The sequence below is a fragment of the Arvicanthis niloticus genome, chromosome 8 (assembly GCF_011762505.2).
Source record: "Arvicanthis niloticus isolate mArvNil1 chromosome 8, mArvNil1.pat.X, whole genome shotgun sequence".
Taxonomy (NCBI): Eukaryota; Metazoa; Chordata; class Mammalia; order Rodentia; family Muridae; genus Arvicanthis; species Arvicanthis niloticus.
In genome coordinates this window covers 67,642,635-67,663,986 of record NC_047665.1, presented here as the reverse complement: position 1 = coordinate 67,663,986, position 21,352 = coordinate 67,642,635, and the positions used below count along the sequence as shown (strand labels likewise).

The 21,352-nt window shown below is 36.1% G+C and overlaps 1 protein-coding gene across 2 annotated transcripts in view; it reads right to left on the bottom strand.

Annotated features, from left to right (window-relative positions):
- The window catches only part of Plxdc2 (plexin domain containing 2), a 366,505-nt gene that overhangs the window by 68,399 nt on the left and 276,754 nt on the right, over window positions 1-21,352 (bottom strand). For both annotated transcript variants that reach the window (XM_034510583.2, XM_034510585.2), the window contains exons 8-9: window positions 13,777-13,872; window positions 13,456-13,537 (exon numbers count right to left, since the gene is read on the bottom strand). In XM_034510583.2, coding sequence (XP_034366474.1) covers window positions 13,456-13,537; window positions 13,777-13,872 — 178 coding nt within the window. The remainder of the gene's footprint in view (window positions 1-13,455; window positions 13,538-13,776; window positions 13,873-21,352) is intronic.

The window sequence follows — 21,352 nt, the reverse complement described above, 5'->3', positions numbered from 1 at the left end:
TCTCTTCTATTAGTTTCAGTGTATCTGGTTTTATGTGGAGGTCCTTTAGCCACTTGGACTTGTGCTTTGTACAAGGAAACTAATAAATACAATACTAATAGATATTTCTGGAAAGATCCTCCTTTATAACTATAATTTTATATCTTTTAAGAGACTATCTGAGATAACTTTTCTAATATTCCTGTTAAGTTAAAATGTCTTTTTATAAATATATATCACAGTCAATATTCAGTTGCACTAACCATTCAATATACAAAGATTCTTCGTTGAATATCAGTAATTCATTTGGATCATTTCTGTTTTCCCACTCACATTTCCAATAAAAGGGCCAATTTAATTTCAACTTCAAAGTTTTAAAGAATTATTATTCTAAGAATAAATACATTAAATTTTATGGAAACATTTTTTTAAGACTTAATAGAAATTGCTGCTGTGTTACCAAGGTTGTCTGCTTATTAAATAGCGTCATGTCTGAGAACACTGAATTACATATTTAGATACATAAAAATGTTAGATATTATGATGCATTTGTTTTTGTGTTCATTAATACCTATATAAAATCAATTTATCTCTTGGATTTCAAGTTGTGCTTTCAGTGCTTTGGAAGTGGGATGGTGGTGATGGGTGTCCCTCAGTAGCAGAATGCTTGCTTGGCATATACAATGTCTTGACTTTGAGCTCTTGCTGAAAAGCAAGGATGTATAATTGTTCTTTGTGTTTTGCACATATATGTACATATTGTATGCATTGGTATGTGTATGTATGCTTTCATGTATGTTAGTTCATGTGTGTGTAAGTGCACATGAGGTGTCAAAATTGATATTGGGTGCCTTTCTTGGTCACTTTCTACTTTATTTTCTGAGGCAGGATCTCTTGGTAATTCTGGAGTTCAAAGCTTGACAGCCTGGCTAGAGATCTTGCTCCAGAGATTCTTTGCCTCTGCCTCTGCCTCCAGGTTCTAGGTGGACAGGCAAGATGCCCCATCTGCCCAGCTTTTACACAGGTTAGGGATCTTCACTCTGATCCTCATGGAGCACAGCACACACTTTATCCCAAGTTGTTTCCCAAGACCCTCGACATATAATGTTAGTAGTATTATAGAAACAGTAATAGACTACATAGTATTACATAGTAGTAGATTACATAGGGGGATTTTAGAATGTTTGGTTTTCTTTTAGCAATTTTGTTCTGATCTGTTCATTATCCATCTGCAGACTCACCTAAAAGCTTAGAAGTGGTCTTTGTGGACACAAGACCCAGATTCTTAGCAAATAAATGGCTTACAACACAGTACTAAATTCCTTCCAATTTTAGGATTAATTTTGGTCATAAAAGAGTGTGTTCTTCTATACTACCTACTTTTATTCTACATCAAACTTTTTGGGCATATAAAATATCAAATTACTAAATGCTAACTCTATTTGGGTTTTTATGCAGCTCATCTTTACCAATGTTCTGTCTTATCAAAGACAGCAAAAAAAATGAGAGTTTTTAAAATTTAATTTAAGAATTGGAATGTGAAGCAATTTTCCACTTCATAAAATAGTCAGTGCCAAGTTGTATTAGCGCAAGCATTCATAGCTGGACACCTTTTCTTCAGCTTTTTTTTATTGTTGTTTTAAGTTAACACACTAACACACACTAGCCTTACTTTCATTATGACATTCTATAATGCTTTGTTCTTTTTTGCTCTCCTCTACCCCAAACTGTCTTCTAAACAGTCATCCTTTTCACATATGTCACATGAATTCTGTGAGCTTCTCTTCCCCACCCTCCCCACAGTCCCCAAGAACCACTGTTCCCTCAATGTCCTCCTTTATTCATATGGCATCCCTGCATACTTCATCAAGCCCATCAAAACCTGACTCAATATTTACTTCCACATTTGGTGTGAATATATACTTTGCTTATTAGCTAACACATTGATTACATATTACATATCCTTCATTTCTTTGCAAACTGCCCTTCATAACAGGTCAGAAAGCAATTTGTCTAGAGCCCATATAGACTCTTTCATAGGATTTCTATTATGGAAGAGAAATGTATTAAAACATTATAGAGTACCAAACATGGCAAACAGACAACAGCAAGGAGTGTCAGGCAGTCAGAATGGCATTTGGTGGGATGATCATGTAACTTATTGGGAAAACATTCCAGGTCTGAAAAAGAAAGAAAATGGCTGGATGGAGAGAGGATAAGCCCCAGTTAGGTTTGTCCTGGAGAATCCAGCTGTTTGTTTAGGGCAGAGACAGTTCTGATGTTCTTCCTTTACACAGTGCATTGTTCTCTTATGTGCAAAGATGCTCTCAATTTCAATAAACTTTGTTAACAAAATTTCCTATGATAAAGCTGTCTCCAAATATATGTACATTCTTGATCCCATTATGAGTTTGGGTAATTCAGGTTCATAATTATGCAGTAAAGGCTAAAGTGTATATAATACTTTTAGTCCCCCAAATACTATTTCTTTGCACAGACCACATGCGTGCTTCAGTTTATGAGGTGGAGGCAGTAGTATCCTGATGATTCACACTCTAGTAAATACGTCGAAAATGAAACACAGGAAAGAAGAGTAGTCAGAATTCTCCCCACACAGTGAAGTTCTTATATACCTTTGTGATGCAGATGCTTTAAATTGTTTATTTCCAAACCTTGTATGTATTCCCATGAAAATTCTATGTGCTATTTTATTTGTTTCATTTGTGATTGCTATTTTTTATGAAAACTCTTATCTTGTCCACACTACATTCTGCATGAACATAATCCTAACTACAGTTAAAACACCAATTCTGTGTTCTTCAAAACACTTTGTGATTATCAAGCATCCTGATATGTTTTAGATGGTAATTAGTGTGAGTGGGATAATGACAATTTCTCCAGAGACCTTATTCCTAAGTTTCAGATTGCCCATATAGCTTATGCAATACTTGAGAAGTTCTTATTTTTCTTAAAATTTTAGCCCTAACTTTTATGCATTTTCATCTCCACAAATGTTCATCCTATATTTAATTTTAAGAACCCTCTTGCTCTATTCATGACATTTTTGTAACCTAGGTTCAAACTCCTTAATTATCATTTACTTAATTTAGGAAACAAGGGTCCTAACAGCTTTTCACATAACTGTGAAGATCAACAGGACAGTCAAACTGACAGATGGTAGCAGCAGGAAAAGGTTTTCAGGAAGCATATGATACAGAATACACATAAAGCAAAATGTAATTATGATAAGTGCCTTTAATATATCTATGTATATGGCATCTCTACCCTTCAAACAGTCTCCTCGTACTCTGCAGTTTAGCAGGAAAAGCAGCAGCAGAAGAAAATCGGAACAATAATAAAAGAAATCCACATGTTACTAGAGTGAAGAAGAGGGATGGATTCATTCTGACTGGGGCACAGGGCAATACTGAGGTCTTCTCTGGGGGATCACAAGGCATCACATTAGTAATATAAACTGTGTACTTTTAAGAGAGCCAATCTTCAGAAATTGTTATTGTCAGGGATGTGATTCATGGGGAGAATAAAAAGTTGTCCCTTGACCATGAATTGTCACAGAAAAGAAAAATCAAGAGCTGAGGCGATAAACAGAAATGTAGCTTTCTAGGAGAGAAAAAAGTGAATCTCATGGATCTCCAGAGTCTCTTAGTTTTTTCTATAAACCTCCAGAGAGGGAAACACAAGAATGTTAATCTTTTTCAACCATCAAACTTTATGTTTCCCCTATAATGGATTCTAGGTTTTTCAAAGAGATGTGTAATTTTACAAAGATATATACCTTTAAGCTAAGAGTGAAGTTTCTAGAACTACAAAAGTAAGTATTGTGATTAGTACATGCACTGCTTCACTACTAAATTTCATGAGAGCTGAGTACCACTCCACGATTTGGAATCTCAAAAGAAAACTCCTGCACACATTTGTTTCTCTCTGTTCTTCACTATGGATGGCAGATTACCAAATGTCTCAAGCTCCTGTTGCCGTGGATCTTAGTGGTGGTCCAGAATTTGCAACTGTAAAATGAAATAAACCCATATTCTGCCCTGCTTTGGCTATTACAGTAACAGAAATGAAATGAGGATAATGTTCCTTTCGGATTATGAAATAGTCCTATTTTGTTTTGCTAGAGGATACATTTTAATGAAAGGTAAACTAATGAGAAAATAATTTAATAACATTTCTTACTTTTTATGTAAATGTTGAAGCACTGGCTTGAGTATCATTATGACATGCTTTGAAGGTCCTTCTAAATTTTAATATGAGATTCTAAGCAAAGCAAATACACTATGAACAAGTTTGGCTGCTGTTTTCATTAAACATCATATCACTCTTTTCACCAGAATATTGTCAGTCTTCAGTTACTCATTATTCAAATCTTGTGTCAGCTGTTTTTAGCATTTGACAACTGTGAACTTTGCTTTAAAAATGTTTATTTCTTTTTTCTTTAAGAACTATATTCTTGTTCCCATATAGTTTAGCACCTACTGTTTTATAAAATTGAGCATACATAGTTTTATTCTCAAACAATTAACTTTTAATTATTCCAGGCAAACTCATTATTTTATTAATGTCAGAAAGCTACCAGAATAGAATTAAACTTAATATTGAACACTTCCATTTTAAGATATTCCTTATCGGTTCATTAGATTGAATTTGTTGAAGTAAAGCTTTCTCAATTATAAACACAAGGAATGTAGTTTCCATGGTTGGTTAACAGAACCAAAACTTTCAAATCATTGAACACTCTTGAAAAAGCTGTTATAAACACATGTAACACTAAATAGCACTACAGATTTATCTCTCTGGTTAGCCAAAAGGTGCTCAGATGAAGTGCAAGCATAGCGTTTGTTGATTGGAAAATCAAAAACAATTTAAAAGGCTGCCTTCGTGGTTTCAGGTTGTATTTAATTATCACCAACATTGCTTAAGGATCTACCTATTTAGAATACAGAAAAAAGGAAAATGGCTTCTCTTCTGTATTCATACCCGTCTCTGATTCTGACAGAGAATCACTGGCCCAAGGAATAAGTAACAAAAAAAATGCAAAATGTATGCTAGGTAGGTATTAGCACATACTTTCAACACAATATTTTTGATGTAAAGAAAAGAATCACATATATTTTATATTCAAAAAGCTAGCAAATACAACAAATATTATCCCAGAAGGAGATGTAGATATGCACCCAGCTTAACTCTCGGCTTAAAAAAAAGTTAACTTTCGAGTTTTTGAAATAATAGTACCAATACCATTGAAATTGTTTCTCGTTCTTTGATTATTTGTTTCTTGTTGTATTAGCATACTATGTATATAATAAAAATTCCAATCTTGCCAAATGAAATACAGAGAAATGACTGCTGATATTCAATGGCTACTTCTAACCTCATTCCCCAAAGAGAAATCTTATTGCCAGACTGATAAGTGTTCTTTTTCAATTATTTTCTCTATTTTCAAAGATACTTCAAACTGCTTTCATGGGAGATACCATTCCCACTGCAGTGCTACAACAGCTCATGGAGCAGGTACAAGGTAGCTCAAGTCAGAACACAGAAGACAGTTTAGTTTCTTCAACAATCATTTTGTTTAAGTGTTTCACTTTATCCAATTAATGACAGAATTTAGTTGCTGCTCTCCCCTTTTAAAGATACTGATTGACACATTTGGGAGACACTATGCCCAGCAAAGAGAATCCAGGTGACAAGATCTCTGGGAAGTGAGTTTCCACACATCCTGGTTCACATTTCATTGCCTGCCTGCTGCCTGGAAATTCATGAGTATGGCTGTAGCCTTGAACTGGGAACATCCCCTCCTTATCAGAAAAGTATAAAAAGAAACCTCATTTCTCCCAAGTGGGCTTTGATTTCCCTTCAGATACTTTATCAGGCTCAGGCTAATGTATCTCTGGTGTTGGAGTCTGAACTGTCCTTGTAGCCTCCACCTCCGTGTTACCTGTTTGTTTGTACCAGTAAATAGCATTAACAACTCTTTTTCCTGATTGATTAATCAATTAATTACATACCAAATATTGCCCCTTACTAGTCCCCCTCTCACGTAGCATTAACTACTTTTAAAATAAAGTCCTGGTTTTCCAGTAATCTATCTGTATTTCTCTTGAACTAAATCCCCATTGAAACCATCCACTAAGAGTCGTTAAAAACAGTTCTTATAAAAGGGTTTACACTAAAATAAAGTAATTCAATTTACTATCTATAGGTATTATGCTCAAAATATTTTATCATGGTTGTAAGGCATTTCCACAAGTACAATGATTTCTTTTAAAAAATGGATGGCCACTTTAGGAGCAATAATTCTTTGAAAATTAAGAACTAAAAGACGTTCCAATGATTTTAATGAATTTATTTACTATATACAAGGTTGGTCCAGAAGCATCCTCTTTTTGAGGTCAAGCTCTTCTTCAAGAAATACTGTTTAAAAAATATTATTCTGATGTTTGGCATTTTTTGAGGCAATGTCTCATGTGGAGCCTAGATCAACTTCACACTCCAGATGTTCTTGCCTTAGATTTCGCAAAGTGGGAACGTTAGCAAGTACGAAAGATCTGGTGTTTTGTGATAAAAAAATAACCTTTCAAGAAGCAACTTAGGGAAGGGGATGGATGGGATGTGGAATACCTTCTCAGAGGCAATAGGAGGGGAAAATAGAATGAGGAACTGTGGGATTAGGGACTGGCAGGGGAGCAACAGCTGGAATGTACCTAAATAAAATAATTAATTAAAAAACAAATTTGGGGTAAAGGTTTTTTCCCCCTCACAATTACAGGAACATAACTGCTGGGAATTTTAAGGTGACTGTTACTTAAACCAACTTTCTACATCCATAGTCAAGACTTGGAATGAATGTATGTATTACTCTAGGACGTACTTTGCCTTTTCTGCTCTTGTACAATTCAGTGCCTCAAGCCCAGGGAATGTTGTCTCTCACAGAGGTCTGGACTTTCCCATATCAATTAACACAATCAAAGCAATCCCATACAGATATGCCCACAGGTCAACCTAATCTAGAAAATCCATAGAAACTCTGTCCAGGTGATTCTAGACTATATCAAGTTGACAATTGAAACTACCATTTACCTGGCTAATAGCAAATATTTTTATTTACATAATTTTTTGTGTAGTAGGCCTCACTTTCAAATGAGGAATCACTGTTTCACATAACTTTATCAAAACCACTAAGGGGAAAATATAATTATGTTTTTAATATTAACCATCATTTCTACCATGTCCTCATACCATCTCAGGATGCATAAAGATGTTTATTACTAAGTTGAGTTTTTAAGCTGCTTCCTGGACCACTAAATATGAATACCTTATCAGGCAGTATTAGGTCTTGCATTTTGACAGTCTTTATGACTGTCCTTTTCTAAAATTAATAGCTGACAATGTCTGAAAATTGGGGCCACTTGAATTTAAAGCATGTTGAAATCAAATGGTAGCACATTATTCTGTCCTGTATTTATTGTTAATTGTCTTTGTCACTGTGCACCCATCCTGACATTTCATCTGGGTTTATCAAAGCCACACACCTGACCCCATTCCAGTGGAGATATGGATATTTTCACTCTTTTGAAAAGCTCTGGAATACTCACTTAACTCTGTGATCTTCCTGAAATTTGACTGACTAGATCGGTATATCCTGATAAATAGAAAGACGAATATACTGAATAGAGAATACACTACAGTCTCAGTCTGTACTGTGTCTATTGTAGTCTTCAGTTCGAGACATATGAGCAACTTATACATTATCATTGGCTACATATTATTAAAACTTCATGGTTCTTTAATGTCTTCAATGAAAAGATGACATCAATTCTCTTTCCAGTTCATGTTGTCCAAGCAAAGGTTACCATGGAACGCTATAATTGGCGTTTATTAAAATGTTTTATTGTATCTGATATATCACCAAATATATAATTCCTATCAGTAGGAAAAGTTTCAGAACTATACATACAGCCATATTTCATATCTTTAACCAGACATACTTACTTTATATACTGGAAATCATAAAATTTTGAGCAATCTAAATATTAATACTTTTTAATAAAGACATTGAATAATACTGTTGCTAGAGCCCCAGCAATCTTCTCAGAAAGTATGAATTTTTTCTCTCTCTCCCTCTTCTCTATAACTCACTCTACAAACAGACAAAGAAATATAATTTTTGAGCTTCCAGAGCTACACTTGTAAAATGTAACAAACTCACTCCTCTCCTCTTTAAGTGTTTAAACCCAAAGGCTTTCTGGCCTGAGAATAAGACACCCTCCATACCAAGTGGCCGAGATCTCCCATAAGCCCCCTTTCTTTCCATACCCAGCTTATGATGGAGCTGCATTTTTTTTTTCAGCAATCAAGTCTGACCCCTTCAAGGCCATTCTATTTGAAGTAGACTTAGCTTTCACCCTGCTGGAGTTATTGCTTCCTTCTAAAAGTCCTTCCTGGCCAGCTAGTTACAGCAACTACCACCTTTTCAATTCCAATTGAACACTTGTCATCATCTGAGACCCATGTAATTATTAATTTATTTACTTTCTAGTTTGCTAAATTAAACTTTGATCTCTACAAGAGCTATGGCTTTGATCAGCACTTGACTATTGTGATTTCTCACTGTTTAAATCAGTGCCTTGTAAAACAAGATAACCTATATGCTGTAAAATGAGCAAATATTTTAATAGTGAAAATTTATCTTAATTAAAAGTTCACTTTTGGATGAGAGTGACTGATCAGGCCAATGTCTCCTTGAAGGTGCAAAAAGGAAAGGGGACAGGAGTGGGTTACAAAAGACAAGTATGCTTTATCTCCTGTAGAATCTAGTTTTAAAATACATATACATATATAATGTATTAATATTGATACAAACACATGTAAATATTTATGTGACATGAAAGCAAAAAATTATTTGGGAAGATGTGGTCAGCACATGGAGTAGGGGTAAAATTGGGTATTGGGCATACATTTGAAGAAAGTACAATGATCTATATGTATACAAAGATGATAATGAAACCATTCTTTATATGGCTAGTTTTAAAAATCAAGTAAAAATCAAGTCAGTAAAACTCTTTTCTTAAAATGTTTTATATATCTGCTTTCAGTGCCCTGTTTGTTTCTCTTACTGTAGCTCCCAATAGTACTACTCTACATGTATTTGCTCAAAGACTATTTCCCCATGCCAAAACCATAAATTTTATTAGTGAACTAAATGTCTCTCTTTCCTTTCTTTCTCTCTCTCTGCCCTTCTCTTTCTCCCTTTATCTCTCTTTCACTTCCTCTTTTCCTCTCTCCCTCCCTCCTCCTCCCTTCCCTCTGTCCTACTCAATATATAGTCTTAAACAGGAACTTGAACAGAGTCTTTATTCTTGAATGTTTGTGATGGGACGATACATGCTAAAATTAAAATGATTAGCTCAAATATTCTCAATTCACAGAGAGGGAATAAACACACAGCTCCCTCGAAAAACATGAGCTAAGTATTTTCACTAAGTTCTTTCAGTACCAGATCTTCTTATGTGTACTTGTAATGCAAATCCTCTTAGACACTGGGCCAGCCATGGCATATATTTTGTCTTAATTTTTGCTCCCTCAAAGAGGGAATTAACGGAAATAAACAAAACAATTAAATTAAATCTTCTTTTGAGCAAGCTCAATTTGAGAGTTGAGTAATTGCTAGTTGCTTATTATCAGTCGAGGCCAAATGAACACAGGCAAGAAAGAAAGAATAGTGGGATCAAACAACCAGGGTGATATTTGTGCTACTTAGTCTAACATGTCTCTTGTTTTGTTTAGTATTTTTTCATAAATGTACCAAAGTCTGCAGAAATACTGCTGAACAGCAAAGCTGGGTTTGGAAGCTTACAGGTCTACGGAGAAATTAGTAAAATGCAGTGGGGAAATTAACGTGAATAAAAGGCAATGAGCCATAGTTAAACCAATTAATGAGACACATTTTGGAATGTATATAACTGGGTTGCTCAAAATTAAAACTGAATCGGATATTTCAAATCTGAGTCTCCATATCCAACACAATAATAACCAGTAACATTTAGAAATACATACTTGTGTTGTTAGGAGTCAGTAGACTCCTAGGAATCACTTCCTGTATCCCATTTACTATGTTGTAAATAATATGCACAGGTCTTAGGCATGAGGTGACCCTTCTTTATATCTTGGTTGTACCATTTTGAAAAGTCATCCAATTTTCTTGCAGCATCAAGGATGTACTGTTTTAAAATTAGCTTGCTTAATGCATCTAACTGTCAGATGCAAGCAGACTAGGTGAGCAAAAAACCCCCAAAAGCCAGAAGTCACACAGATTAAAATTCAGTATCAAGACTTATCACTTACCAGGCTGGGCAACCAGAAGAAGTATCTTAGCCATAGCACCCTGGCTTTCTCTGACAATATATTCTTTTAAAATGTACTCTTAAATATAATACTCTTAAATACAAAACTCTTCAGTATGGATCTGTCTGTGTAATCTTTCAACAAAATAAAAAAAACTAACAGTAGAAGAGAATTTCAATTCATGGGTATGTTTTGATTGAAAATTGATTTTTTCAAAGTAACAATATGTATTTCAATAGAATGCATATTTCTAAAGTGGTTAACATTAGATATGTTTCTAGGCAAGACTTCAAAATGTTCACTTACTTAAACATTAGTTTAGGCAGAAATTCTAATTATCCAAAAATGGTACATGTCTGCTGCCCTACTATGTAGAAATCTGAGGCAGAATGATGCAGTGTTCAAGGCTACGCTAGGTTATAGAGTAACACCCTATTTCAAATAACAAACCAAAGCAAAACCATCATAGCTAATAAGGGTCATGAATTTGTGCTGGTTTTCCACAAAACTATGGCCTTAGGACTAGAAGTCTCTTATATATCCTTGAGTCCCAGAAAAACCTATACATGATTTATTTATTCAGAAACTAGTCATAATTTAATAATTAGATAATATAATATCAATGTATTTCTGGACAAAGGAGATAAAAGGAAATATTATACATGGTCTTTACCTTTAGCAAACATGCAAAGGATATGAACAAATCTGCAAACATCAACAACCCTTATCCTAATGGTAATGCTTTGGGATGTTTTGATCTTGAAGTAGCTATAAATATGGTTGATTAGTATATTTTACTCAGTTACTTTTAGCATTTTTTACTTCAGAAGTCAGTATCTAAACAAATTTTGAATGATTTCTGATATGCCTGTGATCTTCACAAAATCTTAGCAAATATACATATAAGCACCAATCTTTGATTTATAATGGCTCTGCCCACTCTACATACATAACTCAGTTAAAATCTGCTTTGAAAAATGTTAACTGCCTGCTTGGTTTTTCATTATTTGAAATACATTTCTCAAAGGAAATGGCTAGTACAACATGTTCAATTAAAAGCAAAACTAAGGTTCTCATAAACATTGTTCTAACTGCCATACTGCAGTGGTTACTCTGAAGTAAGCCAGCTAAAAATGAAATGTCGCACAATGGGGAGAGCAAAGTTGTAGAATCTACCTTCAGTAGAAAGACAGGGCATAAAAGTGGAGGGATGGGGTTGCCATCCCACAGTCAAAAACACTGACCTGGACTTGTTCCTGTCTAAAAGAACTGCAGGGACAAAAATGGAGATGAGACTGAGGGAAAGGAGGTCCAGTGACAAACCCAATTAGGATCCATCTCATGGGGATGCTTCAAGGCCTGACACTATTACTGATGTTATAGTGTGCTTATAGATAGGAGCCTAGTATAACTGTCCTCTGAGAAGCCCAACAAGCAGCTGACTGAAACAGATGCAGATATTTACACCCAACCAATGATCCCAACTGTAAGGAACCTCTATGGTTGAATTAGGAAATGGATAGAAGCTTAGGAAGAGGGTGACCCCATAGGAAGACCAGTCATCTCTACTAACCCAGACGCCTGAGATCTCTCAGATACTGAGCCACCAAGCAAACAGCATACAGAAGTAAGAGGCTAGCTGGTAAGAGGCCCCCAACACCTATTCAGCAGAGGACTGCCTTGTCTACCCTCAGTGAGAGAAGATGTATCTAACCCTAGAGATACTTGAGGACCCCGGGAGTGGGGAGGCCTGGCAGTGGTGGGGTGGGGAGTGGGGACAGTCTCTTGGAGACAGGGGAAGAAGGAATGGAATGTGGAACTGTGGAAGAGAAGACCAGGAGGAAGTAACGACTGGACTGTAAAAAAATAAAAGTAATAAAATAAAAATGTTTCCTACTGTCATGAAAATTGTGTACTCTATCTTTTCTTTCAGTAACATTTAACATGTCTTTTAACATGCCTTTAGCATGGCAGAAATGCTGCCACAGCTGAATGAAGGGCCAGCATCTGTCCTCTATCTAGCAAGCCACTAAGCAACATCATTTGGAGGGAGAAGATGACTTAATGATGGGAGCTGTAACTCCATCTGGGTGCAGGGATCCTGTTCATGTTCTTCATTACTGTTTTTCAAGCACCTTGGACATACTTGATGTGCACAATCATTCAGTGAACAAAGTGACATCCATAGCAGATCTTCCTAGAGCTTTATTGTGGAAGTAATACAGCCCTTTATATATAATTTATAGCCATTCTAGTCATTCATTTTACTAGAGAACTCTGACTAATGCATTCTGCTTTTCTCAGAGTCAACCACTGAGGTGATCCCTCCTTGACTCATTTCAGTTTCACTAATTTATACAAGTTTTTGGTTGGAGTATGTCCATCCATTATTTTGAGGAGCGGCAATCTTCTTTCCAGTGTCATATATATCTTACACCCTTCAGCTTCTTTAAAACCCCTGAGATTGAACAATCTTTTTTACCACTGATAAAAAACTGTAAATATTTTTGACATGAGTAAACTATGCATTTTAAGTTTCAAGCCAATTAGAGTACAAGGTCAAAATGACAACAAACACATTCTAATCATGGGAATGTCAAGTGATGTCAACTTTAGCCACCATCAGTAATCTTGACTAATGACCTTTCAGATACTTGATAGGAAAATTTTAACAATGTGTATTTGATTACTGAAATATATCACTGTTGTAGAAAGTATAGTTCATATAATGTTTTCTGTAGAAGAAGAGATAATACTATCCATCCAAGGCTTAGCATATACATCATGATGTATTTTAAGCCCTGTAAAAAATTATAAACCTATGTCAGGTTCTGGCCTTATAGATTACGGAGGTTCCTAGTCATTTTAAGCATTTGACAAAAGAATACGTTGAAATCTCCTTTTCCAAGCCCATTGGTTTTACACGTTAGTCTAATTATGCCTATATGTTCATACCTAAAATACATGTATGTTAACGTGCACACACACATATATGTTCACACTAATGCAATACAGGATCTATACAGTTCACAAAATTTATCACTTAGTGTTTATAGGGAACAAGTCTTTCTAAATACAAAATATGGTATTTATAAATTATTGCTTTACCTTTGAAGTTTGCTACACCAACTGCAGTTGAAACCAATCTGTGAGGACACACAAGGACCGCAACTATTGAACTGGAGACATGCTAAGAAACAGGAGAGAACAGAGTCATCAAGGCTCATTGAAGTGAGGAAGGGGGAGAGACTATTCATTCAAACCCATCCCTGTGCATCCCTGTGCATGCTCAGGGTCAGGATCCTCATTTTGACAAGCACAATTAGGATTCCATGCTGAACATGATAATTATAAACCAACTTATTCAACAGATCCAACTGTCAAACTTGAAAAATATTCTTCCCATCTTACTCTCTGAAATTGACTTACTGGGGAGCGGGGTCATCTCCACAGCTGAAATGTTGGTAATTTTGGACATTTGTAGTTCTACTCGGTGATACTCATAAATGGTTCTTCTTCGAACATCTACAAAAATAACAAGAGAAGGAGAGTCAGCTTTGACCATTTCTCCAGTTATAAGCAAGAACATCTTAATAATAGACATGCAAGTGCTCCCCGTTCCTGAAAGAAAGCCGCTTCAGCTGGAACTGGGAAGAAGCTGTGTCATCTTGCCATTGGGAGTCCATGGGTCAAATCCTTCAAAATATGGAAACCTATCAAAGATCTTCTAAAGTCGTGCATGTGGTACAGTGAGTTGGAGGTCTACTCACTCAGGAAAATATCATAAATATCAATTTTTACTTTTCACATCATTGATAAAAACCACTTTTTGTTATATATATATATATATAAGATATAGAGGATTAATTTTGTAATTAATATGCTGGGTATTAATTAATTGTAATTAATATCCTGGGTAGACTTTAACTTAAAGCTGTCTTAGGTGGGAAAGTATATGTATTTGTATTTATTATGACACTCATTGGAAAGCTTGTCTTGTTCATGAGACTGGAAAACAATGTCTAAAGAGACTAATCAAATTAATTTATTTTTTGTGTAATTGAAAGAATCACATATATTCTCCTCAATCATTAATAACTGAGGAAGGAAAAACTTCCTCAGGCATTATAAAAAAATAATCATTTCTTGATGTACATTTCTTTCAAGTAAGGAATCAGACCATCTTCTTTTGTCTTTAAGTTTTGAAGCAAAGGAAATGACTGTCCATTTTTTCTTTTGTCTGTATAGAATACATTCCTAATATATTTCTTTCCTGTGTGTTTTGCAAGTTTGGAAATTGTCCATCATATAAACTGATTTTTACCATATTAAGTACACTGTTCATTCATATTCTACTTTGAAAAACCTCAGCTAGTCCCAGTGGTAAGGATGGTGGGTCAATTGCCTGCCCAATCACCAACTATTTACAGGAGATGAATTTAACAAGGCTAAAATTAATGAGAATCATTTTGTTTGGTGATCTGCCAGTCAATGACAGTTTCCAAATGGTTGCTTCTGTCATATTTGAGAGATGATTCTGTTAAAAAAAAAAATCAACTCATTGGGGATTTATTCACTGGTTGGCCCTGCCAAACCTGGAAGCTTTCATTTGATTTCAGAAATGTATTTAGCTCATGTGTCTTCAAGAAAATAAGCCACAATAAATGTTTTTTACTTGAATTACTTTCTTATATTTAAAAAAAACCCTTAAGATCGACTATAATACTTATCAACAAATGACATTTACAAATCAGAAAAAAATAAGATAACTTTCACAGAGTAATGCCCATAGAAAGTACAGTCCAGTGATGGGGATATTCTGATAATATGAGTCAATGTACAAAGGTTACAATGTTGGTTTGAGAAAATCTGACCACTAACAATGTAGGAACACTGTGTTCATTTACACAGAAACTCTATGACTCCTTTCCCTCTCCACATCCGTCCCCAGTAGACTAACTTCTTTGCTTTCCTGCCTCAAAAGCTAATATCCACAAGATGATGGTAATTTTCTGTATTACCTATCCTTACATTTATTAACTATCTTCATGCTTTGACTGGCCCAACACATTTTTTGCTACTGTTTTCTTATTTGGGGTTCCCATGCTTAATGACTGGCTCCAAATGACTATATCATATATTTGTTTTCTAGCACAAATTGATCGCACCCCTCAGCACCAGCTACTCAGGATTTGTAACTAGTAGCTCCTGTACATCACAAGGCTCATGCACAGTATGAAGACCAAGGGAAAGTAAAAAAAAAAAAAAAAAGAAAAAAAAAGAAAAGAAAAAGAAAAACCAGGATACTATTTCAACAGTTATAAGTTTCCCATCCAAAGAGATAGTAACAGACTTTGGTATTAGGTGTTAAAAAATGAAGCACATAGAAAAGCATTTTAATGTGTTAGCTATGAAGTTCTTTCTTCTCTAATTTGCTTCTACTTGCAGAAAATGTCAGTCAAACATTAAATAAAACAGCATAATCTTGCCTCTTCTCTACCTCACCTTGGATACGTTTTTATCATCATCTCACTACTTTGAAAGATTCAGGATACTGCTTAAGCCTCGGGGTCATGATTTATCAGTGAATTTCTCATGTGTAAAGGAAATCATCCCTATGGAAAAATAACTACACTTGTTCCCCACTTTGTTTTTCAAGCTGACAGCTGCTCAAACATGCTTCCTTTCCTGGCTCCCTTCAGGAGTCATCTGCCCAGAGAATTAGAATCAACATTGGGAGAGGAGGACAGTGTGGAGTCCTCATAGCCTGTGTCTAACATGGTTCTCCGGGTCCTAGAGAAGTAGACCTCCCTGCTCCCGAGACTTAGAGAAAGATAATGTAATGCTGACTTACAATGTCATTAAATCTCATGTAACTAGTTATTAAGACTCATGCCATTAATTATATTATTTCTTTCAGAGAGAGAAAGAAAGAGATGACGCTGTATGAAATAGAAATTGGTAGAAAAGAGCATGATTTTTTTTTCAACCTTGGAATCAAGTATTGAGCGAAACAAGCCCAGTCAAAAGAGTGGATAGCATTTAGGGCTCAATCATTTAGATGTCTGGCTTACATCACAGTGGTTCAAACTGTACTGAAAATGAAGTTTTCAATATCAAAATTCAGTTGGGAAAATTAACATGCCAGCATGTTAATTGCAGGTAACCAAGCTGATTAAAATTACAATCTTACTTACATAGTAGGTAGGTGTAAATTAAACAAATATTTGTTATATAATAGGTGAGGGAAGCAATTAATAAAATGGTGGTAAAATTTGAGGCAAATAAAAAATAGAAAAGTAAAAAAGAATATAGTATCAAATTATAATTTAACAAACAAACTCAATTCTAGCTGGGTAGCAAATTTCAGCAAAGATTTTGAACGTGTGCCCCCTGCTTTACAGAATAAGGCAATTACTGAGAAGGGTCTGCAAAGGTAAGCTCTTCATCCAGTGGTTGAGTCGAATAAAAACACTTTACGGCTGAGGTCTGGGCCGGACCTCTGCTCGGCCAGCTTGTGAGTACAACCCGGATTCCTCCAGACACATTCTGGGGGATCCATAGAACCCATAGCCAGTGCTAGCACTCCCCTGCAGCCGCGCGCCTCTCTTCCTGTCTGAGGCCTGTTGGTGAGTGCACCCAAGTTACTGCTGCCAGACACATTCTGGGGGCTCCACAGATCCCACAACCAGCTTTAGGTAGGAAAACCCACATACTACCCTGAACTCATAGCTGGGTGCCCTGAGTGCTCAGAATCCAGCAGATACCCCCCCCCCGCCCCTGACGGCTAGCACCCACCTTCTGCCCATCTCCCTGGTCTGAGGCCTAAACCAGACCTCTGCCAGGTCTGCAGTTGTGTGGACCCTGGATTCTGCCTGAGACATACAGGAAAGTCCACTCAACCCAGAGCTACAGAGGAACAACTGAACTCAGAGTGTCAAACAACATATCCTGAGATATCCAAAAGGAGACACTGCAACCAGAACAGCAGACAAATAGCTGGACTGCTACCTTGGAGGCACCATATTCTGAGGCATCCTAGAGATACCACCGTAATCAGTGCAGCTGGAAAAAATCATAGAGACATCTGGACCCCTAGAAGACCAAACACAAGCAAGACAACTGGAAAGGCAGGCTACAATCAGAGACAGAAGCACAGGTAGCACTAGATTTAACCAGATGGCAAAAGGCAGGCACAAGAACGTAAGCAACAGAAACCAAAGTTACATGGCATCATCAGAACCCAGTTCCCCCATCATAGCAAGCCCTGAACACCCCATCACACCAGAAAAGCAGGATTCAGAATTAAAATCACTTCTCATGATGATGATAGAGGACTTTAAGAAAGACATAAATAACACTCTCAAAGAACAGATAAAAACCCTTAAAGAGGAAACACAAAAATCCCTTAAGGAATTGCAAGAAAATGCAACGGAACGGGAGAAGGAATTAAACAAAACCATGCAGGATCTAAAAATGGAAGTAGAAACAATAAAGAAATCACAAAGGGAGAATACCCTGGAGATAGAAAACTTAAAAAAATGATCAGGAGTCATAGACACAAGTATTACCAACAGAATACAGGAGATGGAAGAGAGAATCTCATGTGCAGAAGATACCATGGAAAACATTGACACAACTGTCAAAGAAAATGCAAAATACAAAAAGCTACTAAACCAAAATATACAAGAAATCCAAGACACAATGAGAAGGCCAAACCTAAGGATAATAGGAATAGATGAGGGGGAAGACTCCCAACTTAAAGGACCAGTACATATCCTCAACAAAATGATAGAGGAAAACTTCCCTAACCTAAAGAAAGAGCTGTCCATAAATATACAAGAAGCCTACAGAACTCCAAATAGTTTAGACCAGAAAAGAAATACTTCCCGCCACATAATAGTCAAAACATCAAATGTACAAAACAAAGAAAAAATACTAAAAGCAGTAAGGGAAAAAGGCAAAGTAACATATAAAGGCAGACCTATAAGAATTACACCAGACTTCTCACCAGAGACCATAAAAGCCAGAAGATCCTGGACTGATATCATACAGACCCTAAAAGAACATAAATGTCAGCCCAGACTACTATACCCAGCAAAACTGTCAATCATTATTGATGGAGAAACCAAAATATTCCATGACAAATCCAAATTCACACAGTATCTCAACACAAACTCAGCACTTCAAAGGATAATTGGTGGAAAACTCTATCACAAGGAGGGAAACTACAACCTAGAAAAAGCAGGAAAGTAATCTTCTAAAAACCGTAAAAGAAGGTAGCTACACAAACATATCTCCACTGCCAATAACAAAAATAACAGGAAACAACACTCATTTTTCCTTAATATCTCTTAATATCAATGGACTCAATTCTCCAGTAAAAAGACATAGACTATCAGACTGGATACGTAAACAGGACCCAACATTTTGCTGCATTCAGGAAACGCACCTCTGTGGAAAGGACAGACACTACCTCAGAGTAAAAGGTTGGAAAACAATCTTCCAAGCAAATGGTCCCAAGAAACAAGCTGGAGTAGCGATTCTAATATCAAATAAAATCAGTTTTCAACCAGAAGTAATCAAAAAAGATAAAGAAGGACACTTCATATTCATCAAAGGAAAAATGTACCAAGAGGAACTCGCAATTCTCAACATCTATGCCCCAAATGTAAGGGCACCCACATATATAAAAGACACTTTACTAAAGCTTAAAGCATACATTGCACCCTACACAATAATAGTGGGAGATTTCAACACCCCACTCTCAGCTATGGACAGATCATGGAAACAGAAACTAAATCGAGACACAATGAAACTAACAGAAGTTATGAACCAATTGGACCTAACTGACATCTATAGAACATTTCATCCTAAAAAAAAGAATATACCTTCTTCTCAGCACCTCATGGTACCTTCTCCAAAATAGACCATATAATTGGTCACAAAACAGGCCTCAACAGGTACAAAAAGATTGAAATAATCCCTAGTACCTTATCAGACCACCATGGGTTAAGACTTGTCTTTGACATAGACAAAAACAACAGAAATCCCACATACACTTGGCAACTGAACAATGCTCTACTCAATGATGACTTGGTCAAGGAAGAAATTAAGAAAGAAATTAAAGACTTTTTAGATTTAAATGAAAATGAGGACACATCATATCAAAACATGTGCTCACAAAAAGAAATTGGAAAGAGCATACATCAACAACTTGACAGCAAACCTGAAAGCATTAGAACAAAAAGAATCTAGTATACCCAAGAGGAGTAGACAGCAGGAAATAATCAAACTCAGGGCTGAAATCAACCAAGTCGAAACAAAAAGAACTATACAAAATATCAACAAAACCAGGAGCTGGTTCTTTGAGAAAATCAACAAGATAGACAAACCCTTAGCCAGACTAACCAAAGGGCACAGAGACAGCATTCAAATTAATAAAATCAGAACTGAAAAGGGAGACATAACAACAGAAACAGAGGAAATTAAAAAAATTATCAGATCCTACTACAAAGGCCTATACTCAACAAAATTGGAAAATCTGGAGGAAATGGACAATTTTCTAGATAGATACCAGGTACCAAAGTTAAACGAGGAGCAGATAAACCACCTAAACAGTCCCATAACGCCTAAAGAAATAGACACAGTCATTAAAAATCTTCCCACCAAAAAATGTCCGGGGCCAGATGGTTTCAGTGCAGAATTCTTTCAGACCTTAAAGGAAGACCTAATACCAATCCTCTTCAAGTTATTCCATCGAATAGAAACAGAAGGAACACTACCCAATTCATTCTATGAAGCTACCATTACACTCATACCTAAACCACAGAAAGACCCAACAAAGAAAGAGAACTACAGACCAATCTCTCTTATGAATATTGATGCAAAAATACTCAATAAAATTCTCACAAACCGAATCCAACAACACATCAAAACAATTATCCATCAAGATCAAGTAGGCTTTATCCCAGGAATGCAGGGATGGTTCAATATTCGGAAATCCATCAATGTAATCCACTACATAAATAAACTCAAAGAGAAAAACCACATGGTCATCTCACTAGATGCTGAGAAAGCATTTGACAAAATTCAACATCCCTTCATGTTAAAAGTCTTGGAAAGATCAGGAATACAAGGCCCATATCTAAACATAGTAAAAGCAATATACAGCAAGCCAGTAGCCAACATCAAACTAAATGGAGAGAAACTTGAAGCAATCCCACTAAGATCAGGGACTAGGCAAGGCTGCCCACTCTCACCTTACTTATTCAATATAGTACTGGAAGTCTTAGCCAGAGCAATTAGACAACAAAAGGAAGTCAAAGGGATACAGATAGGAAAGGAAGAAGTCAAAATTTCACTATTTGTAGATGATATGATAGTATACTTAAGTGAACCTAAAACTTCCACCAGAGAACTCCTAAACCTGATAAACAACTTTAGCAATGTGGCTGGACATAAAATCAACTCAAACAAATCAGAAGCCTTCCTCTATTCAAAGGATAAACAGGCAGAGAAAGAAATTAGGGAAATGACACCCTTCTCAATAGCCACAAATAAAATAAATTATCTTGGAGTGAATCTAACAAAGCAAGTGAAAGATCTGTATGACAAGAACTTCAAGTCTCTGAAGAAAGAAATTGAAGAAGATCTCAGAAGATGGAAAGATCTCCCATGCTCCTGGATTGGCAGGATTAACTTAGTAAAAATGGCCATCCTGTCAAAAGCAATCTACAGATTCAATGCAATACCCATCAAAATTCCAAATCAATTCTTCATAGAGATAGAAAGAGCAATTTACAAATTCATTTGGAATAACAAAAAACCTAGGATAGCAAGAACTATTCTCAACAATAAAAGAACCTCTGGGGGAATCACCATTCCGGACCTCAAACTGTACTACAGAGCAGTAGTGATAAAAACTGCATGGTATTGGTACAGAGACAGACAGGATGATCAATGGAATAGAATTGAAGACCCAGAAATGAACCCGTACACCTAT